The 25167-nt window shown below is 40.1% G+C and overlaps 1 protein-coding gene across 1 annotated transcript in view; it reads left to right on the plus strand.

The window, feature by feature from the left end:
* The window catches only part of snx2 (sorting nexin 2), a 44849-nt gene that overhangs the window by 5640 nt on the left and 14042 nt on the right, over window positions 1-25167 (plus strand). The window contains exons 2-11 of the mRNA XM_034090483.2: window positions 5923-6022; window positions 7781-7941; window positions 8530-8596; window positions 11968-12011; window positions 12423-12564; window positions 15253-15331; window positions 17767-17842; window positions 21242-21355; window positions 22096-22189; window positions 22879-23084. Of these exons, the coding sequence (XP_033946374.1) occupies window positions 5923-6022; window positions 7781-7941; window positions 8530-8596; window positions 11968-12011; window positions 12423-12564; window positions 15253-15331; window positions 17767-17842; window positions 21242-21355; window positions 22096-22189; window positions 22879-23084 (1083 nt within the window). The remainder of the gene's footprint in view (window positions 1-5922; window positions 6023-7780; window positions 7942-8529; window positions 8597-11967; window positions 12012-12422; window positions 12565-15252; window positions 15332-17766; window positions 17843-21241; window positions 21356-22095; window positions 22190-22878; window positions 23085-25167) is intronic.

Consider the following 25167-nt stretch of genomic DNA (forward strand, 5'->3'; position numbering starts at 1 on the left):
CGGATTCCGGAGCTTAGAGGCAGCTCCGCTGCGGTGTGAACAGGATCAAACTGTGCTTTTCAAGCTCCAGCTCCGAACCGGCCCTGGAACCACGTTGGTGTGAAAGGGGCATAAGCTCCGGAATCCGGTTAGTTTCAAGCACCAAAAAGTTGTCAGTCTAGAAAGCAAGCACCGCATATGTCATGCTTACGTCGGAGGCAGGGGCAGGGGCGGGATCAACCTCTAACAACAACAAAAAGCCCGCGTTTTATCCAGTTTGTACACAACGATGGAAAACCTAAAACTTAACAAGCAGCAGTGGTCCACTGAAGAGACCAGCTACCTACTGGGAATCTGTAAGAGGTACAGAGGAAGCTGGAGGGGAGCACGCTAGCTAGCTCTAACGCCATCAAATAGGACGTATATTTACCTTCTTTCTCCTACAGAATCGTCGTTGATGATGATGATGATGATTGTAAAGCACTTTTGAATGTAGCATGTAACGACTGTAAAGTTGGTAGTAAAGTCGTCCCATTTCTTCCATTTCGCTTCGACAGCAAAACCAAAACGAATTGTTGTTGTTGTCAATGTGAGGGGTTTCCGTGCGGTTTGGCTTTATGAAGCAGGCACGCAAACGGTTACGTCATGACGCAAACGGTTACGTCATGACGCAAACAATGACGCAGCACCAGTCGGGCTCTGAGGGGTGTGAACAGAGCGGGAGCTGAACCGAACCAGAAAAGCTCTAGCACGGAGCTAGAACGGGAAAAGCCTTTGTGTGAAAAGAGCACAAGAGAAGCGGCTCCGCTGCGGTGTGAACAGAAAAAAACAGTGCTTTTCAAGCTCCAGCTCCGAACCGCCCCTAGAACCGCGTTGGTGTAAAAGGGGCATTATTGTAAGTTACTGTACACTTTTGAAAAATGTGGTTAATCTACTATAAATAGTTTGTTTAAAATCGAATCATATCAATTTGTTTTAAAGCTCAATAAATAACAAAGAAGACCTTTGACCGGCACTTTTCTAATTTTGTCCGGAAGATTTCAACTTTAACGGACATGTTGACCGGCAAACAAATATTCTAACGGGAACTCTGGTATATGTGCACATCTAGATACAGCTATTTGTTGAAAGGAGAAAAGTGTAGTTTATGTAAATATATTATTTAAGTCCATGTGACATAATTGACTTCATTTGGGTAAGCTTAAATAATTCCTGTTGATCAGTCATTTTTGTACCCGTTTCAATGTTTTGAGTGTACCAGTAGTGACAAATAATGATAAATACAATTCTTACTGATTTTGCTGATCTTACTATTTAAGATTTGAGCTGGAAAACAGAGTGTAAAGGAGTGAGAACTCTTGTCTTTTAAAGATTATCTGTTTAAAAGCAGTTTATTAAACAAAATGTTTCTTCATCTGCTGTGTCGTAACTTCACACACACAAACACGCACGCCATCACACACACACACACACACACACACACACACACACACACACACACACACACACACACACACACACACACACACACACACACACACACACACACACACACAGGGCTGTTTTTCTGTTTTTGTCACGTCGTCAGCACTCTGGATCTCATTCTAGTGATGATTGTCTTCCTTGAATGTCACAACAGCATTCTTCAATATGGGTCTGTGGTTGACACACATTTAAGAGACAGATCACGTTGTGTTCAGTCGGATAATCTCCACATATGTCTACCCTACTTTTATAATTTTCGAATCCTAAATCTAATCGATTATTAGATTATTATTAAATTATTATTATTAAATTATGATGCAAGTGAATATGACTTGAAAATGAAAAACAGCCGACATCACAGCTCTCCATATGGTTTCAATTATTTAGTTACAAAATGTGTTTCGAGCTAATTTCTTAAAACAGAAGCCTCATATTGCTTATATAATAAGGGTAAATAGGAAGCGTATATTTCAAGCTTGTTATGTAAATAAGTTATTTGGCTTTTAAGATTTGTTAGAAAATGTTTTCAACTTTAATTGACTGAATTTATTTATTTGAAAGGTGGGCTTATTAACACATGGAAACTGTGTAATATATGTTTACATATACATGTAAGGAGTACAATATAAGACAAGCACAAGTTTCATGTGTGGGCCATATTCCATTAAACTTTTTGAATTAGCTGAGGGCCAATTAAAAATGGACAACGGGCCACAGTTGGCCCCCGGGCTGTAGTTTGGTCACCGCTGCTGTAGACCTAGTAAAGCAATTTGAGTTGAGTATTCATGTTGACTGCAAGGGCTGGGGATGGACCCAGTCACCCTTTATATTATATAATACGAATTGTGTTATTCAATTACAGTTATTGTGTTTCGCTGATGTCAGCATCATTCCTCTCTGACATGAACTTCCTGTGTAGTGTCCTCCGGTTCCCTTTTCACAAAGTTATTTCCTGCACAGCTTTTAGCCATGCTATGTATACAATAGTAAAATAGCGGTGTCTTTTAATTCGATATGGGATGGGCCACTGTTTGGCATGACACACTAAAAATAATAATATAACTTTTCCCAGTTAAATACATTGAAATCTAGACACTTTTATAAATTAGACATTGAGTTATGTGCATGTTTGGTTCTGTAATAGGGCTGCGGTTAATCAAAAGTTTATTAAAATCCTAATATTTAAACTTTGTGAAATAGTGTGTGTGTGCTTGTGCGTGCGTGTTTCCTCTGAACCCTGTGTGTGTTTGCTGAGTAAGGAGTGAGGAAGCTCCTCTCATCATCACTCATTTCCTTCTTATCTTTCCTCCATCCTCTCTTTCTATTTGCTCAGCTAAAAAGATCTCTCCATCCTCTTCCTCCTCTCCAAACATGGAAGGTCTACGAGTTTGTTTGTTTGTTCAGGGGAGCAACAGATGAAGTTTCATCTTTTGCTCATGCATTTTCTCATTCTTCTTTTTAGAATAAAACCCTTTTAAAGTATTTAAGGGGCTCTATTATATTCTTTTGGGGTTTTTCCCTTTCCTGTAGTGTGTTATGTAAGTTTTAGTGCATGTAAATGGTCTGCAAAGGCTAAAATCCCTGTTTCTCTCTCCTTTGTTCCGTTGATTGTTGATTTCCATTTATAATGTGTTGCGTACATGTATTCTGTGCCTTCAGAAATACTTTTGTCTACAAGGCAGAGAGAGTGTGTGTGTGTGTGTGTGTGTGTGTGTGTGTGTGTGTGTGTGTGTGTGTGTGTGTGTGTGTGTGTGTGTGTGTGTGTGTGTGTGTGTGTGTGTGTGTGTGTGTGTGTGTGTGTGTGTGTGTGTGTGTGTGTGTGTGTGTGTGTGTGTGTGTGTGTGTGTGTGTGTGTGTGTGTGTGTGTGTGTGTGTGTGTGTGTGTGTGTGTGTGTGTGTGTGTGTGTGTGACATGTAATCAGTAACTGTCTGCTGTATGCAGATGAGCTTGTGGTGTTTACAAGCGGGAGATGTTGCAGGAGATTAAAACCTTTCCATTTCACCTTTCCGTTCGGGCAGCCAGAATAAAACACGCATTAAAACACATAAGGAAATGAAACAATCAACCAAAATATCCACTAAGTCCAGCTTCATTTATTAAACCATGAGTCCGATGTTCAGCATAGCACTCTTTCACACTTTTTTTGGAAAATGAGTTTGCCAGACAATATTGAACCATAGTGTTGACATTATAAGACCATTTTCTGCCACATATATGACACATTTATTCATGTCCATTGATTCACGATAACGTAGGTCATAAAATATTGTACAATAATCAATATTGTAAGACATTGACTGAGGTAATGTTGATCTATAATACTATGAGTTAATAATTGAACATTAATCGGGTTCTTTTTATTGTGCTTTTATTAGCAGTCATTTCCAGTCACATGCCACAATGTAGAGTCATTTCAGTAGAGCATAGAGAGTTTTATGAATTGATATTATTGTCTTCTTAGCTAGTATTAAAAGGGCTGGGCACTATATTCATATTAATATCCATATTGATTTATGTGGCAAGATATTGTCTTAGAATCTGAATATTGTAGTATCACATAATTGTCTTTTTCTGGTTTGAAAATACTCCATTACAGTAAAGGGATATTCTGAACCTCACAGACAGTTTTAGATAACTATTATTTCCCTTTTACAACTTGTTAAAAAAATATGAACATAATTGGTGTTTATTAATAAATTATTAAATCTTACAATATAAAATAAAAATCATTATATTGGGGTATTTTCTCAAAAGTTGTTATTTGATTTTTTTCCCATATTGTTATACAAAGTCCTTTTTTTAAAATGCAGCAGCTTTTAATATCCATACATCATTAGTGATTTTCTAAATTTGACAAAACTTTAATCTATTTATTTTCTGCACAGGCTGGTCATGTATTTCTATTAAAGGGGCCCTATTATGCTCATTTTCAGGTTCATATTTGTATTTAGTGCCCCTACTGTGACATGTTTACATGCTTAATGTTCAAAAAGCTCTTTATTTTGTATACACTCTAGAGCAGGGGTTCCCAAACTTTTCAGCCCGCGACCCCCAAAATAACAGTGCCAGAGACAGAGCTAAAACATAAACATCGCTGCAGTTATTATCCAGTGGAAAGTCCTTACCTACTGGCCTAGTTAAATCAAAGTGGTTACTTTCTTTTGGCTGGGCAGTGAAGTTTTACACACAGTCTTATTTGACTTTCTCAGGACTTTAAACTGTTTTTTGGGGGCAGACCCCCACAAAGAAGAAAAATATTTACACACGTAAGGTCATCATCTTAACAGTTTTTTATGCTCATCGAGTCATCCGTGAGCAGAGCATCAAGTTGGCATGCCTATAACAGCTGAATGCGGTGATTACCATCTTGTTCAGCAAAACACCTCACAAACGTATTAAGATCTAAAGCTTTAGTGCGTTTTGATTCAATGCTGAGTGCAGCCAAACTTGACGGTCTCTTCTCTGTCATTGCAGACTGCAAATACCTCATTCCTTCCGTCTACTTGGATCCGAATGCTTCTCGTTTTGCGCCATCCCGTTCAAATCGCCGCCAATCAGATTTCCGCGCTTGCGCCGGGGCCGGGGGAGGGGTTACAAGGCTCGCGTCTTGTGCTGCATTCACTTGCACTCGGCCATTAGGGATTTTCTTTCATCAACAAAGCTGCCAACTGGGGTGGCCCCTGCACTCACCCCTACTTTAGTGGGAACAATGAGTCTGTGTCTTTGATGCGCACAGGCGGATGATGCGGGGATGCAATGTAGACAGGAATAAACGCAGATCATCCTCTGACTGCAGCCTTGACCGCTACTTGCTTTTGATCAAAGTAAGTATTATTACAATTTAAAATAAAGGGCGGTGCCGGCCGTCAGCAAACCGAGCCGGCCCGCTGACGACCGGCCGGTCTGTGATTCTCCAGAACACACAGATGGCCAGTCCGCCCCTGCCAGGACCGGTCCATGAAAATCCTAGCTTCAAATAATCGTGGTGATACTTCCTCCGGTTTCTGCCAGACGCTGTCTCCTCTCTCACTTTAGGTAACTTCTATGTTCAACTTCTGACGCCGGAGACGCCAGAGTAGCCAGCGCCAGCCAATCAAATTATATGCCAGTACAAGCTCTAGCTAATCAAACCGCTGCTTGTGTGTCAGGGGCGGGAGATTCATGTGATTGGTTGTTGGTCGAGCTTCAGACGCGCCCAGCTCCAAGCTTTTTTTGAAGCTGTAGTGTGGACGGGCCGTAACTCCTCTTGAACATTGAGAAACTTTGATGTGAAATTATGCATTACTGTGGACCTCAGAGGAAGTGTTGCATTTTTAAGATGAAGGAGGGGTGGTCTCTCCTTAGATCTCTCTACATTGATGCAGAATGAAGCACCTTTGTTATGGCTGAGTTAATAAAGGTTCCTGCTGCACAATGAGTAACGTATGTTATGTGTGTTTCTGTGTGTGTGTTTACAGTCAGGACCAGCCAGTCTGCCTGCTGAAGACATCAGCACCAACTCAAACGGACCCAAACGGGACTCGCTGTTTGATGACGATACAGAGGACCTGTTCGCAGGTACAAACACACAGAACTGTTTTACCATGAAATCGTCCACATTTCGCTGTTCCACACCCGCGCAAATGTGCGCTGTTGTTGGTTACACATCGCCTCCAGGCCAAAATATCCAGGGTAATGTAGGAGACAGGAAGAACTATGCAGGGATTAATAATAATATATTTATTGTCCTTCCGTATACATTTTTTATCATCTTTTACTGTCCGTCGCAAATCTGACATGAGTGTAAGGCTTCATTTGGGAAGTACTAAAATATACCAAACATGGTAAAAAGTACATTGGTGGTTTGTCAAACTTTTTGTTGAACAATAGGACATACAGAAACCCAACAGGGAATGTGATGTCATCAACAATCAGTCGGCCATCTTGGAAATATTCCAACGAAAGCATCCCATTGGCGTAACATGTAGGGCAACTTTTCCCTTTAAACTTTTTAAACATGGTCGTAAGGCACCGTTGTGTCTTTTGCTATAACTGCTAATGCCGAAGAAAAACAAACAAAACTAATTAAAAGACCATGGGATTATATTTTATACATTTCCAACATGGAAACTAAACTAGGGAGACTACCATTAGCAAGAGACGCCAAATAGCTAGTGTGGCAGCCATCTGCTGACTGTATATTGTCAGAAATAAATTGCTTGACTACAGTAACACAAACCACTACAAATGGAATAAGACTTGAAACATGAAATGTAGCAGTATACAGTATAAATATCCCGTTAAATACATTTTGTATGATAAACCATGGTTTTGCTAGCATTCTGTTAGCATACCGTTAGCCAACTTACAAATGTCCAAATGATTGTATAGTTCAAATCAAATCAAGTTTTATTTATATAGCACATTTATAAACGATTTTTGGTCGAGCCAAAGTGCTGTACTACATATAATAAAATTAGCCTACAGTAGAGACACTTTACAGCAAATACAACAGCACAGATTGTTCAGAATATCAGTATGAGAAAAACGACACCCTCTGTCCTTAGACCCTCACATCGTACACGGAAAAACTTCCAGAGAAAACCCACAGTTTAAGGGGGACATGGGAGAAACCTCAGGGAGAGCAACAGAGGAGGGATCCCTCTCCCAGGACGGACATCAATAGATGCCGTGTGTAAATCGAAGAGATAATACATTTTACAGCATATAGACCGAATGTTAGGAAATGCATGTGTCTGTAATAAGAAGATGAATCCACGAGGATGTCAGCTACAATCCTGAAGAAGCCATCAGGGAATTAGTTGTAATTGGGACTCTAGATCTGAAGGTCCTGTATCCACTTTATCCATTTGTAAACATTACATTCGCTTCCAAATATTTAAAATGTTCACATTGCCGACAGGTGTTGGCACTAACTACAAACACCAGATGTGCGCTGACATCAGTAACAGTGATGTGCGGCAAGTTTACAAGATCCTTTGACCCTTCTTCTATTTTCAAATCATTAAAAACAAAGAAAATTATCTCTGTTAGGGCATCTATACTCTTGGCTTCTATATTAACTTCAGATGCAAGCGCTGACGGATGACGAGTCGAAAGATGATCATTATTGTTGGCTGCTGCCGTTTCGTTAGAAACTATCCTGCAAAGATGGCCGCCCTGCACAATAGCACTTCGAGATTGCATTTCCTGCTATAAGTCCTTCTTTAATTAATTAACATCATGTTGCAAGAAAGTAACTTGAGAGAAAACATTGTGATCCCTTTTGTTTGCTCCATTTTCATGCCCGATCACACTCTATCTGTCCTGCTGCAGAGGCCACAGAGGAGGTTTCGTTGGACAGTCCAGAGAGGGACGTCCTGCTGTCTGATGGCCCGTCGCCCGCAATCACCCCCATCACCCCCCCCATCTCCATCCTCACCCCCCGCCTCGGCCTCGCCCATGATGACATGTTCACACACTCCTCCTTCGACGAGGTGAGCGCACACAGCACTTTTTATCCCCTCAGCAAGTGCCATGATATGACTGCTTTATTAACCGTTTATTGTTCAATTGTCATACTGTTATCCTGCGGCCTTCAATAAGCTCTACCTTTATATTGTTTGGCATTTTCCTCTGTTTCTCCGCATACAGGCAGTTAACTCTTAATGTTTTCTTTTATTTTAAAAATATCTTTAAGAAATGCTCTCACTGATAATAGAAAATGGGAGGCAAGTATGATGATAAATTGCCAATAATTGCTTGTGGTGAAGTGATGCAAGGAAAAAAAACCATTCAATTTATCTTTATAAAAATGCAAAAACGTATATAAAAAAAATACTTTATTGATCAACAGATGGGAAATTCACAATCAAATATATACTTTTCAAGCATTAAACAGAGAAGGAGAAAAGTATGTTTTCTCCCTGAACTTCTTACCAACATGTTGTTACTTGTTGTTCAGCTGCTCTCTTCGTATACTGATCAAACTTTACTGTAAGAATGAAAGTCAAGGAAATGGAAACCTGTAAAACTGGAAACATGCAGTGACCGTTTTCACACATGTTTTGTTTCTGTTTTGTAAGATTGAAGAGGAGAAGGGCGACGATTCATTCGACATGCACATATCAGTCTCTGACCCAGAGAAAGTGGGTGAGTACACTCTGATTCCACTTCCTTGTAGTCCTGGAATATCCTGGAACAATGCTATGAGTCCTTCTCACTTCGGTTAAATGGATTCCTTGCGTCCCTCACTTGCGTCGTTTCCCTGCGTCTAGTCCCTCCCACCAGGGAAGCATGGAGAGACGCAAAGAAACCACGAGAAGCAGGGAAATGAGTTTTAAGAGCAATGGGACGTCTTTTCCTCCAGAGCGTCACGTGAAGCGACGTCCGTTTGTGATTACGCTGCACAGCTGATCGTCTGACAGCAGCTCTGTCCCCGTTGTGTTCACAAACACCCGCCTCTGTTAGTACACATTTACTGACACAAACATTTGTATCATCTGTTGTAGACTCAAATAAATAAAATAAAAACTCATTCTCAAAAAAGATAAACGCCATTCTTAAAATGTATAAACGAACAATAGTTAGATTAATATTGATTAGAGTGCACGATAGAAATAAAATAATTGAGAGAAGAAAAAGAGATATGTTATCTATCAAAACCCAGTTAGATTAACTTTCATTGGATTGCACACTTTGTTTGTTTGTGTGGATATGTAGCACATTAACATTAATAGCACTTAATGACTGAATGGAAATGATAATAAATGAAAATGTAAAACGAAAAAAGCGGTCATGAAAATGTTTCCAAAAAATGAATAAAATGATTTTTGACCACTTTGTTGTTCAGATATATCACATATTTGTAACTAAATGATACATTAATTGAAACAAAACACAGTATGAGGAGTGACTCTCGTGAGTTTCATGTGTTTTCTTCACTCCGCTGGGAAACTGCTCTCATGTCAAGAAGCATCAGATCAGTGCATGCACTGCATCGTCCAATCAGTGAGCGATACACAGTAAGGGGGCGGGGCGAGTGTCTGCGGATTTCATCGAAGGATGGTCTGGTGGTTCCTCGGTTATAGCTCCTCCATTATCGCTCCTCCATTATCGATCCTCGCTCCTCTGGCAGAAATAAGAACATTGGGACGCTACTCAAGATGGCGCAGACAAATCAACTTCCGGTGAGACCGAGACCGAGGAGCGAGGAAATGAAAAATAAGAGAAGTGAGAAGGGCCCTATGTGTATTTTAAACAGGAAAGAGAAATCCAGCTGATATCAGTGCATTTCTACAGCAAGAAAAGGGGATTCCCAATTAGATTCTGGAATTTGATGATTCTTTTCATTTACTGGAAAACAAATTGGTGCGTTTTGTAGGCTGACCTGGAAGTTAGATCGCAAGGGCTTTCCTGACTATAAACACTTTTTTTTTTTCATTGGATTTTCGAATATTGCAGGAATACCATATTTGGCAAACACACGTTTATGATGCTTACAAGTTTTGTTCACCGGGATAATTCCCACATTAACACCGCTTTTATGATTTCTGAAGCGCTACTGCAATAGACAGGGGTAAAAAGCTAACGTAAGGCTATCCATTTGGGGGGAGGCTGTGGCTCAGTGGTGGAGTGCGTTGATCTTTGGATCAGGGGAGCGCTGGTTCAATCTCCACTGCAGTCAGCTTGTCGTTGTGTCCTTGGGAAAGACACTGCACCGAGTCTATGTAAGTGGCTTTGGGTAAAAAAGTCTAACAATTGACATGTAATGTTAACTTCATACACAACGGTCACGTGACTTCACGTCACCACCGCTAAGCTAAAAGTGGCTAATGTTCGGTGTAGTTTAGCAGTCTCATTTAGTCTCTTGTTAGCAACCGCTTTTGTTCTGACACGCTAAAGCTTAGGACATTCACATGTGCAGTATTCACTGACGTATTTAAGTCGTTGAACAAAACCTCAATCTTGTGTTAACCACAGACCTTATTTCAGAAATCTAACCATAAACAAATTTGAAAAAAACCTCAGGAGGAGGGAACAGGAAGCACTCAAATGATTTTCAAGGTTTAGGACTCTCTCCTGCACTACTCTATTAAAGTGTATCGACAAACTAAGACTACATTTCCCATCAGCCTTCCCCGCCTTTTCTTTCTTCTTTTCTCCTTGAGGATAGTGAACATGTTTGTGGATGATAATTCTCCTCAGCTGAACTCCCTTCATGTGCTGTCAGCAGAAAGTCAAGTGCTGTGTCAACACCATAGACTGTATATATAAAGGTCGACACTGACTCGGTCACACTGTCGTCATACTTCCAAATGATTCTGCTAATGCTTTATTGATGCAACCGCATTGAAGCTCTGCATGCAGTTTGCACCCCCTGCAGGTTCAAATGTGTCACTACGCTACTTTTTTGTGAAGAATTGTAATAAACAAAACAAACTGGCTTTCCGGTATATCAACTAATGGGATCAGGTGCATACATAAGACAAAAATAAACAGAAACAACTGCTAAGAAAGTAAAATATAAAATAAATACTAATAACGTATCAAATAGGCTGGGCTTTTAATGTTAATCAAATTATTCAATTATATTTATACATTTTCGTCACATTTCTTTTTTTCATTAAAGGTGGGGTATGTAATTCACTTCAGATACACTTTTTGTTATATTCCATGGAATGCTCTTAACATCCCGATAGCAATGAATACATTAAATGCTTTGACAATAAATTCATAAAAAAATGTCATCTGTAGAAGCCGAGGTACTGTAAAAAGCACAACCAATCATCTGAGCCGGCCCGGCTAAAGTAACTGGATGGCCTACCTGCCTGTCAGCCTTCCATCTGTGCACAAATGTATCTCGTTCCCTCATTGGTCATGTGCGCGTTCGTGTGTGTTGGAGGAGGGGCTCTGTGAGGAAGTCTGAAGGAAAAGGCAGATTGTTTTCGGCTGCGTACTTTCAAATTCTAGCGCACTCGAGCTACCTACCTTTAACTGTATAATTTACAAAGAATGAGAAGAGAAAGACGAGTCCATAAATAATGTCCAAAAGAGCTTTTTCAATCCATGAATCTCTGGGTACAGCCGGTCATGAACATCAAGCCTCAAAGCTTCAGAATACACACATTGGAGAAAAAGCTCATCATTGGTTTCTATTCTAAAATGTTGCCCCCTAAAACACAAGTGTGTGACGGCACAAACGGAACATTTAGTTTCAAAGTGTCCTGAGGGCATCGGAACACAAGAGGTTGATAACCATTAGCAGACTGAGCAGGACTTTATTATCAGCTCTTACTTACTGCACTCACTTGACCATCCCTTTGTGTAAACATGCAGAAGACGGTAAATAAAACAGCTGAAACACCCAAAGATTTACTAGAAGAACACACAAGGAACCAGTTCAACCCGTATCTGAGTGTATTCTAGTGTGTCTATGTATCCTTTGATACTGTTTGCATAGTGTGTGTGTACTCTACTGCTTATGCTGATGAAATAATGGAGTGTTTTTGTGTGTGTTCCAGGAGATGGGATGAATGCGTACATGGCCTACAAAGTGTCGATCAAGGTGAGAATAACAACATCTCAGACACATCTGCTGTTTTTTACCACAATCGTGAAGTTTGAAGGTGGAACATATCTGTTGGCTGAATCTGAAGTGTATGTTCTCTGTACAGTGTATCTGTCAGCGGATATTAACCGGGAAAATCAGTTGAAGTCCAGCAACTATAAATCTCTGGTTTTCCTTCAAAATGAAATCCCCTTAAACACACCTGCTGTTCTTAGATCTTCACTCGTGTCAAACGTGTAATTTCTTTCATGAGGATGGCACCGCAGGAAAATTCTGTTAAATCAGAAAACAATTTCCTATGTACAGTTTTTCCGTTCGCCGGAAATGTACCGGACTTTGACCGATAAAATGTGTGGAAGATGAAATGAAATATCTCTCTCTCTCTCTCTCTCTCTCTCTCTCCTCCAGACGTCCATATCTCTGTTTAAGAGCCAGGAGTTCTCAGTGAAAAGGCGTTTCAGTGATTTTCTGGGTCTGCACAGTAAACTGGCCTCCAAGTACCTGCACATAGGCTACATCATCCCCCCTGCGCCGGAGAAAAGCATTGTGGGTAAGTGTAGCCACTCTCTAACACTAGCTATTCTCAAACTGAGGTCCAGGAGTCTGGAAGTGTCATTCAGGTACATTGTTAAAGGCAGCAAACAACAGCCAACATTATAAATATAACAACATAAATCAGAGTTCAGAGGTATGTCATGTTGGTGTTTTCTTTACTTCACTAAGAACTCATTTAACATAATTAAAAACAGTACAAATAAGACATCATATGTAAAATACCAAATGTATCAATAAGGTTTGCCCCACATTAAGAACAAAATTATTCAATCTTCCATCAAGTCCATGTCCATTGGTGAAAAGTGAAGGTAATTGTACTTTACTTGAGTATTTACATTTTTCCTTTCTCCATTTAGTGCTATTTTATACTTCTGCTGTGACCAGATTAATTAATAGTTACTTTGTAGGTTCATATTACTGATATAGAAATTAATTAAACATAAATATGAATTAAGATACCTGGCGGTGTTATAATCGAGGATTAAGATAAGATATTGTTCTGAAAAGTGCTACTCTTTATTATGAATAATTTCTGTTTTGGTACTTTGTATGAATTGATGCTAATGTTAAATAATACTACTATAACATTTTGAATGGAGGACTTGTGACATCTCTCGGTTGACCAATCACAACAGAGCCGGCCAGTTAACCAATCGGAGCAGACTGGGCTTTGTTTCTTCGGGCCCTCTGCCGTCTGCTCAGCTGTCAGATTGAAGATTGAATTCATCCATTACGCCAGCCTAACCCAACCCTATCCAAAACTGTGGAATTGTTATTAACAATAACAATTTATTTACCCCCGCTTCTAATGGTAAATAATTTTTTTTTTTTAAAGTAATAATAATAATAATAATCTTTTTTTATTATTATTATAAAACAATAAAAAAAAATTGTTTTTTATTACTTTCTTTTATTTATTCATTTTGTTTAACCTCTTTCTTACTTTAACTGAGTGGGTTATCTGTTGTTGATGTTTGGTTATTTTTTCTTTAATATTTTATTTTCTTCTGGATTTATTCTATACTCTTTCGACCTTCTTGTTGTCTAAGGTATCATATGCACACATGCTGTAAAAGGTTTTCAAATTTGACTTGAATTATGTCTTATTTTCTGTTTGTCTTATGTTGTTTGTACTCATCTTGTGTATGAAAAGTGCTATACAAATAAAGCTATAGTAGTGCTTTAGTAGGATTTTCTACTACCTAAAAACATGAAAGACTACAGGGTCATGACTTGACCCTGGGAAGCTTTAGACCCCATTTACACGGGAACGTTTGCGTTTACGCACCTTATGCGTTTTCCAAAAAGTCTTCCGTTCACACGCAATCGGCTCAATTAACGTGTCCGTTCACACGACGAGACCGCTGGAAACGCTGTAGTACATATGCCAGGCCTGTAAGTGGCGCTGCTGCTGCCACAACATGCACTAAAAGCAGCGAAGAAGACCCTGGAGCATGGTTGCCATGCCTTCTGTTTATTCTCCGCGGTGGACAGCGTGTGCTCCTGCTGTATATCTCTCCGGCAGTCCACCAGCAGATGAAAAACTCCCACTGTAAGGGAAACTTCTGCAGCAATGGAGAGTCAGGACTCAGAGAGACACGAGGAGAGTTGGAGCTTTGATGTCAAACACTGATATGTATTACAAGTATACGGCCGCAGAAATTCACATCACAAGTCACAGCAGCCAGAGATTCTGACTGCACTGGTGGGTTGCCATATATCAATTCTGCCGCGCCTCTCTCTCGATAGCCCTTTTAACTAGTTCAGAGAGAGTAAACAACATATTTGGGGAGATAGACTAAACGGCTGGGCACCCTGAATCACTTGCGTCTGACCCTTAATGGCCTCGAAGCCAGCGTTCCCACTGCCGTAAACCATTTCGTGACCGAGAGTTGACCTGGTTTATCAAGATAGCTGGAGCCTCCCATTCCTTAAGAGAGATAACAGAGCCAGGGTTGGTCGTAAACGTCAACACACAGAAAAGGTTAAATATCTAGGAGTAAAGACAGAAATATTCCCTCACACCCACCTCTCCACCTCTTCCAAGGGACGAGGGGACCGTGCGGCAGAGTTTCCGTTGACATTTGTTTCCGCCTGTCTACATGTCCGTTAAAGTTTAAATCTTCCGGACAAAATTAGAAAAGTGCCGGTCAGAGGTCTTCTTTGTTATTTATTGAGCTTTAAAACAAATTGATAACGACTCTATATACTAATATTAAGAATAATAAACGGAGCCTCTCTTTTCCTCCCCCTCTCCTGACAGCCCAGCAGCTGATCTCTGAGCAGGAGACGTGGGGAGAGGGAGACGTGGGGGGAGGGAGGCGGGGCTATTTTATCGTTATCAGAAAATGATCGTACACACGGAGCCGTTTGACCCCCCAGAGCGTTCCGTTTGCAGATCTATCCACCTTGGGACCCATTATCGTTTGTGGGGTCCGTTTCTATCGTTTTGTTACGGCCTCGTGTAAACGAAAGGGCTATACGCAAGAGAAACTATGCGGATACAACCCGTATCGTCCACGTGTAAACGGGTTCTTAGTGTAAATGTGAACCTGATAGGAGATTATCAGTCAGCGGCAGCGCTGACAGATCAGACCTACAGTGTGCAGTGTGTTGATCAGCAGTGATTGTCGTTCCGGGTGCTAATGAGTTTTTATGGTAATGAGTGTGTACTCTTCTGCAGGGATGACCAAGATGAAGGTGGGGAAGGAGGACCAGTCGTCCAACGAGTTTGTGGAGAAGAGGAGATCGGCACTGGAGAGGTATAATAAGAAGAAGATATTTAAAACACGTCAGAGCCACTATAATCATTTTTGTTTTAGTTGGTGGATGGGCAGAAACATAAAACATGCAAAATGTGTCTTTAACAACTAATTTTTCAAACCATTTTCTCATAGTCATTATGCAGCACAATCAATATTAATACAAATCATGTATTAATTAGTTATGCAGCTATGAGTAGGATCAGTTTTCAAATCCATCCTCAGCGTTGCATTCAGGGACACATAATATCTAAGAATTGTTATATTTTGTTAAAAAGTAGAGTTTTAGAGATTAAGGATTGAAACGGTAACTGCAATCTTCATCAGAAGGTTTGGAAAATATATTTGATTTTCTTAAAAGGGAAGTCTTTTTTTTAGATTGTATTGTTTAGAATAATGTGATACATTTGGGATGAGAAAATACAGGCCTTTTAAAGACACCCAAATATCGTAATTGGACTTTATTAAATAATACATTTTTATTTATTTTATACAAGTTTAATTTAAAAAAAATTCTCATTAAAAACTAAAGGAAAGTGAAAAGAGTGGATTACAAACTTAAGGAGGTAAACAAAATAACTTTTAAAAGAGAAACAAATACAAAACTTTATGCAACAGTCTGTGTTGCTGCTGCGGTGGAAGCAAGGTGTTTATGACTTGTGGACGCAAAGAGGTGGGCGGGGCTGACATTCTGCTGCCCTTTGCTTATGTGTTTGATTGACAGGAAGGTCAGCCAGTGACAGCTGATAGGGCTCAGAGCTGCAGAACTCCACACTGATGGACACACAGATGTTTTAATTTCTTCTTTCTTATTTATATATTTTGTTTAGGAATATTTATTTTTGTATATAAGATCTTCAGTCATAATAATCATTCCTAAAGAAAGTTTTTTTCATCTTTTTGGTTGAATTATTCAAGGGTGATTGAAAAAGTGTATTAAAACATTAATATATATATATTAGGGCTGTCAAACGATTACAATTTTTAATCAGATTAATCACAGCTTAAAAATTAATTAATCATGATTAATCACCATTCGAACTGTGTCCAAAATATGCCATTTCTTTATGTATATTGTTGTGGGAATGGAAAGATAAATGAAAGAAGGCGGATATATCCATTTAATGTTTATTATAAAAAATTTCTGCGTGTCAAAATGAAAGACAACCCACACACCTATCAATCATCAAACCGTGGGGTCTTAATTCATTACGTGTTGATTTCTATCAACGGGGGAGTACTTCAGGAAAGTCAACAGAGGCGGGGGGGGCGGCAGCTAGTGGAGTACTTCGTGACCACAGAGTGTGAACGTTGTGATCAGCTGTTTTAGCGCAGTTCTCCAGTGAAGGGGGGAGTCTCCCTCCGCAGCCGGTTGGCGTAGTTTTTCTCACAAGTCCGTTTTACAGACCGACGTTAACAGCTCCCTGTCTGTGCACTCCGTGTGCACCGACTCTGTCGTCCGGTGATCTAACCTCCTTCTGGAAAAGCTTCACAAGTACGTCGGTACGCAAATGCGCTTTGTGACACAAGTGACGGTACGCAGTTCAGATTACGCACATAATCTGCGTACCAGTTATGTGCACCCCTGTACCAGAGCCATATTATTACTATTATATGGCTCTGCCCTGTACTACAGCAAAAGTATTCTCCGTCGGTACTTCCTGCAACAACACCACGCCGTTATCAAAGATATTCTATTGAGAAGACGATCACTACGTGACAAAAGTTTTCAAAACCGTGGCTACTGAAATCAATCTTACTAACTGCTGTCTGTGCAATTTATTTTGCTTACTTTAACATCATTTTTCATGGTGGGGCTAAGCCATTTCTTGGTATGGGTGTAGCCTACCCCAGCCATACCCTGGCGCTGCCACTGGTGGCACGTATGGTGCGGGCCATTCTGCACATGCTTTAAATGCGTTAAATATTTTAACGCAATTAATTCAAAAAATTAATTACCGCCGTTAACGCGATAATTTTGACACCACTATTTTGACACCACTAATATATATATATATATATATATATGTTCAGACTTCTACTGTGTGTTTTTTAATTTAGACTGAAACCCTTTAATGTTTTTTCTATTCTGAACGATAGTCATTTGACAGGCTCTGTCCATGTGTAAAATAGGTCTAATAACAATATAATTGCAGTGTAATATGGTTGTTATATTTATGTTACATAAGTGTAATACTGATGTTACTTGGGTGATATATGGGTCAACTAACAGTGTAATAATAGTGTATCATGGGTGTAATAATGGTGTAATGGCAATCAATCAATTTTCCAAAATATTTATATATTGCCCATTTAAGGGTTAAGGAAGTTTACATTTTTAAAGAAGAAGCTTGTTTCCTACAACAAGCAACAAGGAGATTAATTAATTATAGATCAGAAAGTGGTCAAGATGATAAATAATATCTGTGTTTCAGGTATCTGATGAGAACAGTGAAGCATCCCATCCTGCTGAAGGATCCCGACGTGCTGCAGTTTCTGGAGAGCTCAGAGGTAACTGATGAACCATTCCTCCTTGTTTTCCTACAGAAAGGATGTAGGTTCAGTTCTTACTGCCCAACCTCTTTTTAATGCCACTGGCAAACTTCGAAAGTCCAGTCAGCCTTTAACGGTCTGCTTTGATTTACAAACTTCTTCTTTCGCCATAAATAGCCAAAAATAGCCAAAAATAGCCAAAAATAAGTTTGTCCCCTAATGTCTTTTCTGAAAAGTTGAGATATTTTAAACCCAAACATAAACACTTTGGAGCGCTCAGGATAAGAAGCTAGGAGCAGGACTTTTTCTCGAGGCAATATAGAGGCGAAGTCCCGCCCTTCTACTTCCGCCCTTATTTTGGAAAAATTGTGTATTGAAGTCAATGGGGAGAGAGAGAGATTATCTTTCGATCCCGTTTGAATTATGCTACAAATTACACATATGATGTTTGTCAATCTTAAAAAATAATTTCCATGTCAAAAAAGTCACAATTTGTCGTAAAACTGTTGAAATGTAAAACTATGAAAAATACGCAACTAGAAAAGACTACAAATCCCGGAGTTGCGTAAGTGATGTCATTAACGTTACACATTACACTCGTGTTACTCACCGAAACCTTGTAAAGCCGGTCCCGCATGCTGGCTCTTACGGAACCGACTAACTCTCCTTTTTCGTATGTACAGCTCTCAACATGCCCAGACTTGTAGTGATTTTCACCTCTTTTAATACTTTTCGCCTCATTCTGAAAGAAAGAGGTGAAATGTGCTAACGTGACGGCCATCTTGGTGTTGGTGACGTGTGCGAGACCAGAGATGTAAGTCATTGAGCGTTTCACACAAAAAAATGTGTTACTTCATAGTTTTACGACACATTTAAAAAATGTTGACTTTCAAAATTATCTTTTAAATTGACAAACATCATATGTGTAATTCGTGGCACAATTCAAACGGGATCGAAAGATAATCTTTCTCTCTACATTGACTTAAATGCATAATTTTTCCGAAATAAGGTCCCATGGAAGTCCACCGGAAGGGGAGGGACTTCACCTCTCTATCACTTGTGGCGCTATGCACTCACTCCCCATTGGAAACAATTGAAAAAAGACTCTGGTGCTAAAAACGTACATTATGTAGACACAGGCCCTCACTCTTGACAAAATAACTGATGGACTGTCAGAAATGGGGGGAAAACCAAATAACTAACCCCCCCAAATAACAGCAAAAGCTCTGTCTGAGTTTTCTTCACGTCTTTTTCCCAACAAGCAGCGGAACGTCCCGACGAGCTCAACCCAACGCGCCTGTAAAAACTGCCTTCGGGTTTAAGAGTCTAGCGTTTCCTGTTTCCTCGCTTTATTGTCCACTCAGACTAAATTCTCTGTAACACTTCGTCTCGTTGGCTCTAACTGTACCACTCCTCACCCCAGTCCCTAGCCCCCCGCTCTGCCTAACAGTTGGTGGGATTGCGTTGGGAAGGAGCCACAACAATAAATGGCCCCTTGTCACAGATTTAACAGATGAATCACTCGGACGCTTGACCGAGCACAGCGCTCCGTCCGGCCCGCTAAATGAAATGCAACCAGAGGAGGGGGGGGGGGGGGGAACTGGTTGCAATTCAAAGCTATATTTACCCCCCCACCTTTACTCATTTACCCTCCGAGGGGCCTTTGGGACCAAGTCGTCCCCCTGGCTGCTGCCGCTCCACCTAAATTAGATTGGAAGGGGGGGGGGGGTAAATGTGCTCCAGCGATGGAGGAAAACGCTACATGTCCGGGAGAAAAGTAAACTTTTCCAAAATGAAGAAAAATGAGCCTATTTTCAGACGGACATCGGGGCGTTTTCAGAGTGACGCGATGGGGTCTTAGCTGGTTTTTGGGGCTGTTAAAGTTGCTCGGCACACATTAAATCGGAGTTAGAACGTGGGACGCATTACAATCGGGGGGCAGCTGTAATAGAGTTAGACAGAGGCAAGAAGACAAAACAAGAGCAAATAAATAAATGTAGTTAAGATATAGATTGAAACAGAGAGAGAGGGGAAATTTAAGGGAAGACAAAAAGAAAATGTTAAAAATGTAAAGGTTGAACTAGAAACGGCAACGAAACAAATGTGAAAGATGGCACTCTAAAATATTTAATTAAAGATCAATTAAACTTTAAACTTTAACTGCAGGAAATGAAATCACCATTTGAGACAAGATGTTTAAAACAATGAGAAAATGAGCGAATGACTCACAAAGAAAGCATCAAAAGAAATAGAAACATTAACACTGGAAAAAACCAACAAGCCGATATTTACAGGTTTACAACAGCAATGGTAAAGTGTAGATAAAGCCAAAAAGGAAAACGAGTAACATTACATATTAAATAAAGAGGCAAGCCCACAAAGAACTAAATGAGAAAATACTCACAACCAGCAAAACGTTGGTGGAACAGCCTCCTCTACTGCATGTTCCAGATACTGCAATAATTTAATTGGAGGAATCTTGTTCGTTGCTTTGTTTTAAAAGTGTGTCGCCTGCCGTCTTGTAAGCACACTTGTCAAAGTATTAATTCATGGTTTTTCATAACTATTATCAGTATGGTGTTATATCGACATCATTTTTTGAGTGTATTACATAAATTAAATCACGGCAAAATATGTTAATGTTCTTGTTTGTGTTATCTACATGGAGCTAAGGCTATGCATTTATTATGTGTCCATAATACACAGGAATATTTCTTGTAACTCTGGTCTAGCTCAGTGCTTCTCAAACTTTTTTCAGTAATGTACCCCCTTTGAAACGTTTTCTCAGCCAAGTACCCCCTGACCGACCCCGGACATTTTTGATGGAAAAAGCCTATACAAATAATTCCAATATAGTGATGTTCCCTCAGTGTGTGATTTATTAACTCCTTCGTGCATGAATTACAACAAACTAAGGATATTTTCATTTTATGCATTAAAAAATATAACTTTTTTATAAAACAGATTTTTCCAAGGAGTTTTTCAACTGAAGTAATATATGTTTAACAAACTAATGAACAAAATGATATATTGTGAAAAACTATAAAATACAATACACACATTTGACATGTTTATATGAGGACCCCCTTGGTGGTTCTAGGAATATTTTATATAAAATTGTGTTTTCTATTTAATTTATTGTACTAAGATTATTTTTGTAATCATGCATGGGTTTTTAATTATTAACCTTTTTTTTTTTTTTAAACCCACGTACCCCTGCAGTACCCCTAGGGGTCCGCGTACCCCCATTTGAGAATCACTGGTCTAGATCACATTCTGTCTGGAAACACTTCTGTTGTAGTGTGTAAATAAGTTGCCATGTGTTGCATTCTGTATTGTGTGTGGTGGTCTGCCAGGGGCCGGGGGTCGTTGTAAAGTCTGACATCCTGTTTGTTTGTTTGTTGTTGTTTGGTCCAGTTGCCGCGGGCGGTCAGCACTCAGGCTCTGAGCAGCGCCGGTCTCCTGCGGATGGTCAACAAGGCCGCAGAGGCCGTCAACAAGATGACCATCAAGATGAACGAGTCAGACGCTGTGAGTACAGAGCGAGGAGAGAGGATAGAAGGGAGGAAGAAAAAAAAAAAGGGGAATGAGGATGTAGAGGAGAAGGGAAGGAAATAACCAAAGGAATATGAACTAATGAAGTAGGTACATGTAGAGTCGAAAGGAAGAGGAAAGAAAGGAAGTGAGTAAACATGTAAATAAAGTTAATATGAGGGTATGAAGAAATGGTGAAGATAACAAAGTAAGGAAGTGGAGAAAGTTAAATAAAAAGGAAGAAAGGGAATAAGGGAATATGAACCTGAATGAGGAGGTTGGGAGAAATATTGTGTGTGTGTGTGTGTGTGTGTGTGTGTGTGTGTGTGTGTGTGTGTGTGTGTGTGTGTGTGTGTGTGTGTGTGTGTGTGTGTGTGTGTGTGTGTGTGTGTGTGTGTGTGTGTGTGTGTGTGTGTGTGTGTGTGTGTGTGTGTGTGTGTGTGTGTGTGTGTGTGTGTGTGTGTGTGTGTGTGTGTGTGTGTGTGTGTGTGTGTGTGTCCTAGCATTACTATACTTATATATAGTTATGGGGACATAATGGTCCCCATGAGGGGAATCATTAATTGTAGGGTGAAGACTTGGTTAGGTTAAGGTTAAGGGTTAGGGTTAGGTATGTGTTGGTTATGGTTAGGATAAGTCTCCAGGAAATGCATGTAAGTCAATGTAATGTCCCCTGAAGTGATGTATACATTGTGTGTGTGTGTGTGTGTGTGTGTGTGTGTGTGTGTGTCTTTCAGTGGTTTGAGGAGAAGCAGCAGCACTTTGAGAATCTGGACGTTCAGCTGAGGAAACTTCATGCCAGTGTGGAGTCTCTGGTCTGTCACAGGAAAGGTATGATGCCGACTGGACGTTGTAGGGTGTGTTTCAAATTACTTCCCAATGATCGCAGTGGGAATTTCGTTAACAACAATTCTGACTGAATATGTTCCCTTTTGACGCGATGGCACCGCCCAGCACACTTCTCTTGATTACCATACGAAAAGTGCTTGCTATACCACATTCTGCTGGTTTAACAATATAGTTTGTTTATTTAATAAATGGCTTATTCGATAGTTATCAAACATGCCTCAACAACCTCTCTGGATTTTCTAAATAAAAGTTTCTAATAGTGGTTTGGTTCTTTTGCAGGGCATGTCACAACAGCGTTTTTTCTTGCAGGCTCTTTAAATAAATAGTTAACATATTGTAGAGTTATTAACTATTAATTTGCTATAATTATTTTTTCAATTTTCAATTATGAAGCCAAGCATTAAATCCACAGGTCGAATATATGGAATTACTGTACATGTCTTTATTTATTTTTACTACTTTCATTTTTTGTTGAAAAGTCTTAACCCTACTCAGATAGGGCCGTACACTCAATGTGAGTTAATGTGCTCTTAAACAAAAAAACAATATGTTGTTAGTTAGTTGATTTTTTTTTTGTAAAGAATATTTGTATAAATGAAATCAGATATTTACGTCTCAAGAATACCGCATCATGTTCTGGCACCAGACTGAGTTCCTCCTCTCCTCTCCAGAGCTGTCGGTGAACACGGCGCAGTTTGCCAAGTCGGCGGCCATGTTGGGGAACAGCGAGGACCACACAGCTCTGTCCCGGGCTCTGTCCCAGCTGGCCGAGGTGGAGGAGAAGATCGACCAGCTGCACCAGGACCAGGCCAACGGAGACTTCTACCTCTTCTCTGAGTTACTGGGGGACTATGTCCGCCTCATCATCGCCGTCAAGGTATGAGTCTGAGGGTCGATTCACTCTGCACACAATAGTATACTGTATGATGTATAGTACGGGTCCCCAGCGCATAGAACCTGTGGGATGCTAACTTGCATATGCTCTATGGGTTGATATACATGTATATTTTTAAATCAGACTTTATTTTAATAATTGCAAGTTCAAACTAAAACAATCTATGAACAGGTGCATACAAAACACAGGAATATACAAACTGACAAGAGACAAACATCAAATAATAGACTCAAATTGAAATACAACAAAGGTCTAGATTATTCTTCTATTGTGCCAAATGATTGGCTGCTGCTGTGCCCTGGCTGTAAGTGACGTTCTCCGCTGTTAGCTAGCAAGCTAAATTATAATTGGTGCTAGCAGCTCAAAACAGACTGCTTGAATAACCCAGTAAAATTAATGTTGGCTTCTTTTCAACACCAGTATCATGGTACAATTGTTAAATAGTGAACAAATCCACATATATATTTCTTGCTTGCATCATAAGGGTAATCATTGTGCATTTTTGCCATACTGTGTATTGGGATGCACTTATGCACTCAGAATAGCTCATGTAAGAACAGATGTAAGTGAATTGAGACACATAAAAAGCCTTTTTAAGTTCTCTCTGGAACAAATATCGTTTTATATAGGACATTGAAGTTAAAATCAGTCATAACCAAAAGTCTGTCCTGCTAAACTAGTGACCTGCTGTCTGAGCTGCTGGATACCAAACACCTGAGTGCAGGAAGGACCCAGACAGGATGGGAAACAGTGGAGTGAAATAGCATAGAGTAGAGCTACTATAGCCGCTTTCACACCAAGTACTTTGCCGTACTTGGTGCCCAGCACTTAGTACCCCCATGGAACTAAGTACAGATCGCGTTCAAACCGGAATAAGTCCCTGAGGGAAGATTACGCAAATGAAGCCGCTGACGTCACTTTTTCTTCTTCTGCTTTGGGTTTACTGGCAGGCCGCAAACCACTTCACGGCGTATACTGCCACCCGAAGTTCCCGGCCGGAAGTCCCCGGAGTTAGGGACTGGCTTCAGTAGAAGCTGCTGGGAGTCCCGGCAGCTTCTACTGAAGCCTTCCGAGTAAATCGCCAACACCTCCTCATCTCCACCGCTCCCATGTTTTCTTTTGTGTTGCCATAAGTTAGTTTCTCTCCGTTGGTGCTTGGGGCTAATGCTAATGCTAAAAATGCTAATGCCAGCAAATACAATGGCGGCTTCACAAAACCTTTCAGAGTTTTACGGGTCGTGGTTTGCAATTCGCCCAGCCAATCGAAATTGGTACTTTTTTCTCCCCAGGATAGTACACCTCTCTAGCAGGCACTACAAATGGGGGTAAAAGTTCTCGGAACTAAGTGCTCTTTTTGGTGTGACCGCAAAATTCCAGGCACTAACAGAACTAAACGGGAAAAGTATGGGTAAAAGTACTCAGGTGTGGACGCGCCTAATAGAGTAGTGTAGAATTAGAGTGAAGTAGAGAAGAACTGCAGTAAAGCGGTATGCACACTTACCTGTGTTGTGAGTGTTGGGATTGGCCCCTATTTGAACCTAGATTCATAAATGTTTAGAAAGGTATGACCTGTTGTTTATAATTGTGAATACATGTTTGTGCTATTTCCTATCTAAAATACATGCACATTTTTAAATATACTTTATCCTTATACTTTATACATACTGTATCTCTGCAAAATAAAGTCACATAATTGATACATGCACGTGTGTGTGGTCTAGCACAGTGCTATGTGGTACTCTGGTATGTGAGTTCAAGTAGCTATAAAGTCAGAGCCGGGACGATACAGATAGTTTGACTGGGACTTGTGGAGCCATTGACGTGACTCGTCTTTGGATAACAAGTGAATGGCTTGCCCTGTTTAGGTACAAAGAATGGCTTTGCTAGAAAATAGATTCCAATGTGACTGCATACTTCACTTGCATCTTTCATTTTCAGTTTTTTCCTTGGCCAAGCCTTTTCATCAAATCTTGAGATGCTATCTATGCAAATTATTTAAAAAAAAAAGGCATTTAGTGTATTATATAGGTTTTTGTGCATGTACTGTAAATGGTCTGCAAAGTCT

This window comes from Pseudochaenichthys georgianus, chromosome 9 (genome assembly GCF_902827115.2).
Source record: "Pseudochaenichthys georgianus chromosome 9, fPseGeo1.2, whole genome shotgun sequence".
Classification (NCBI taxonomy): Eukaryota; Metazoa; Chordata; class Actinopteri; order Perciformes; family Channichthyidae; genus Pseudochaenichthys; species Pseudochaenichthys georgianus.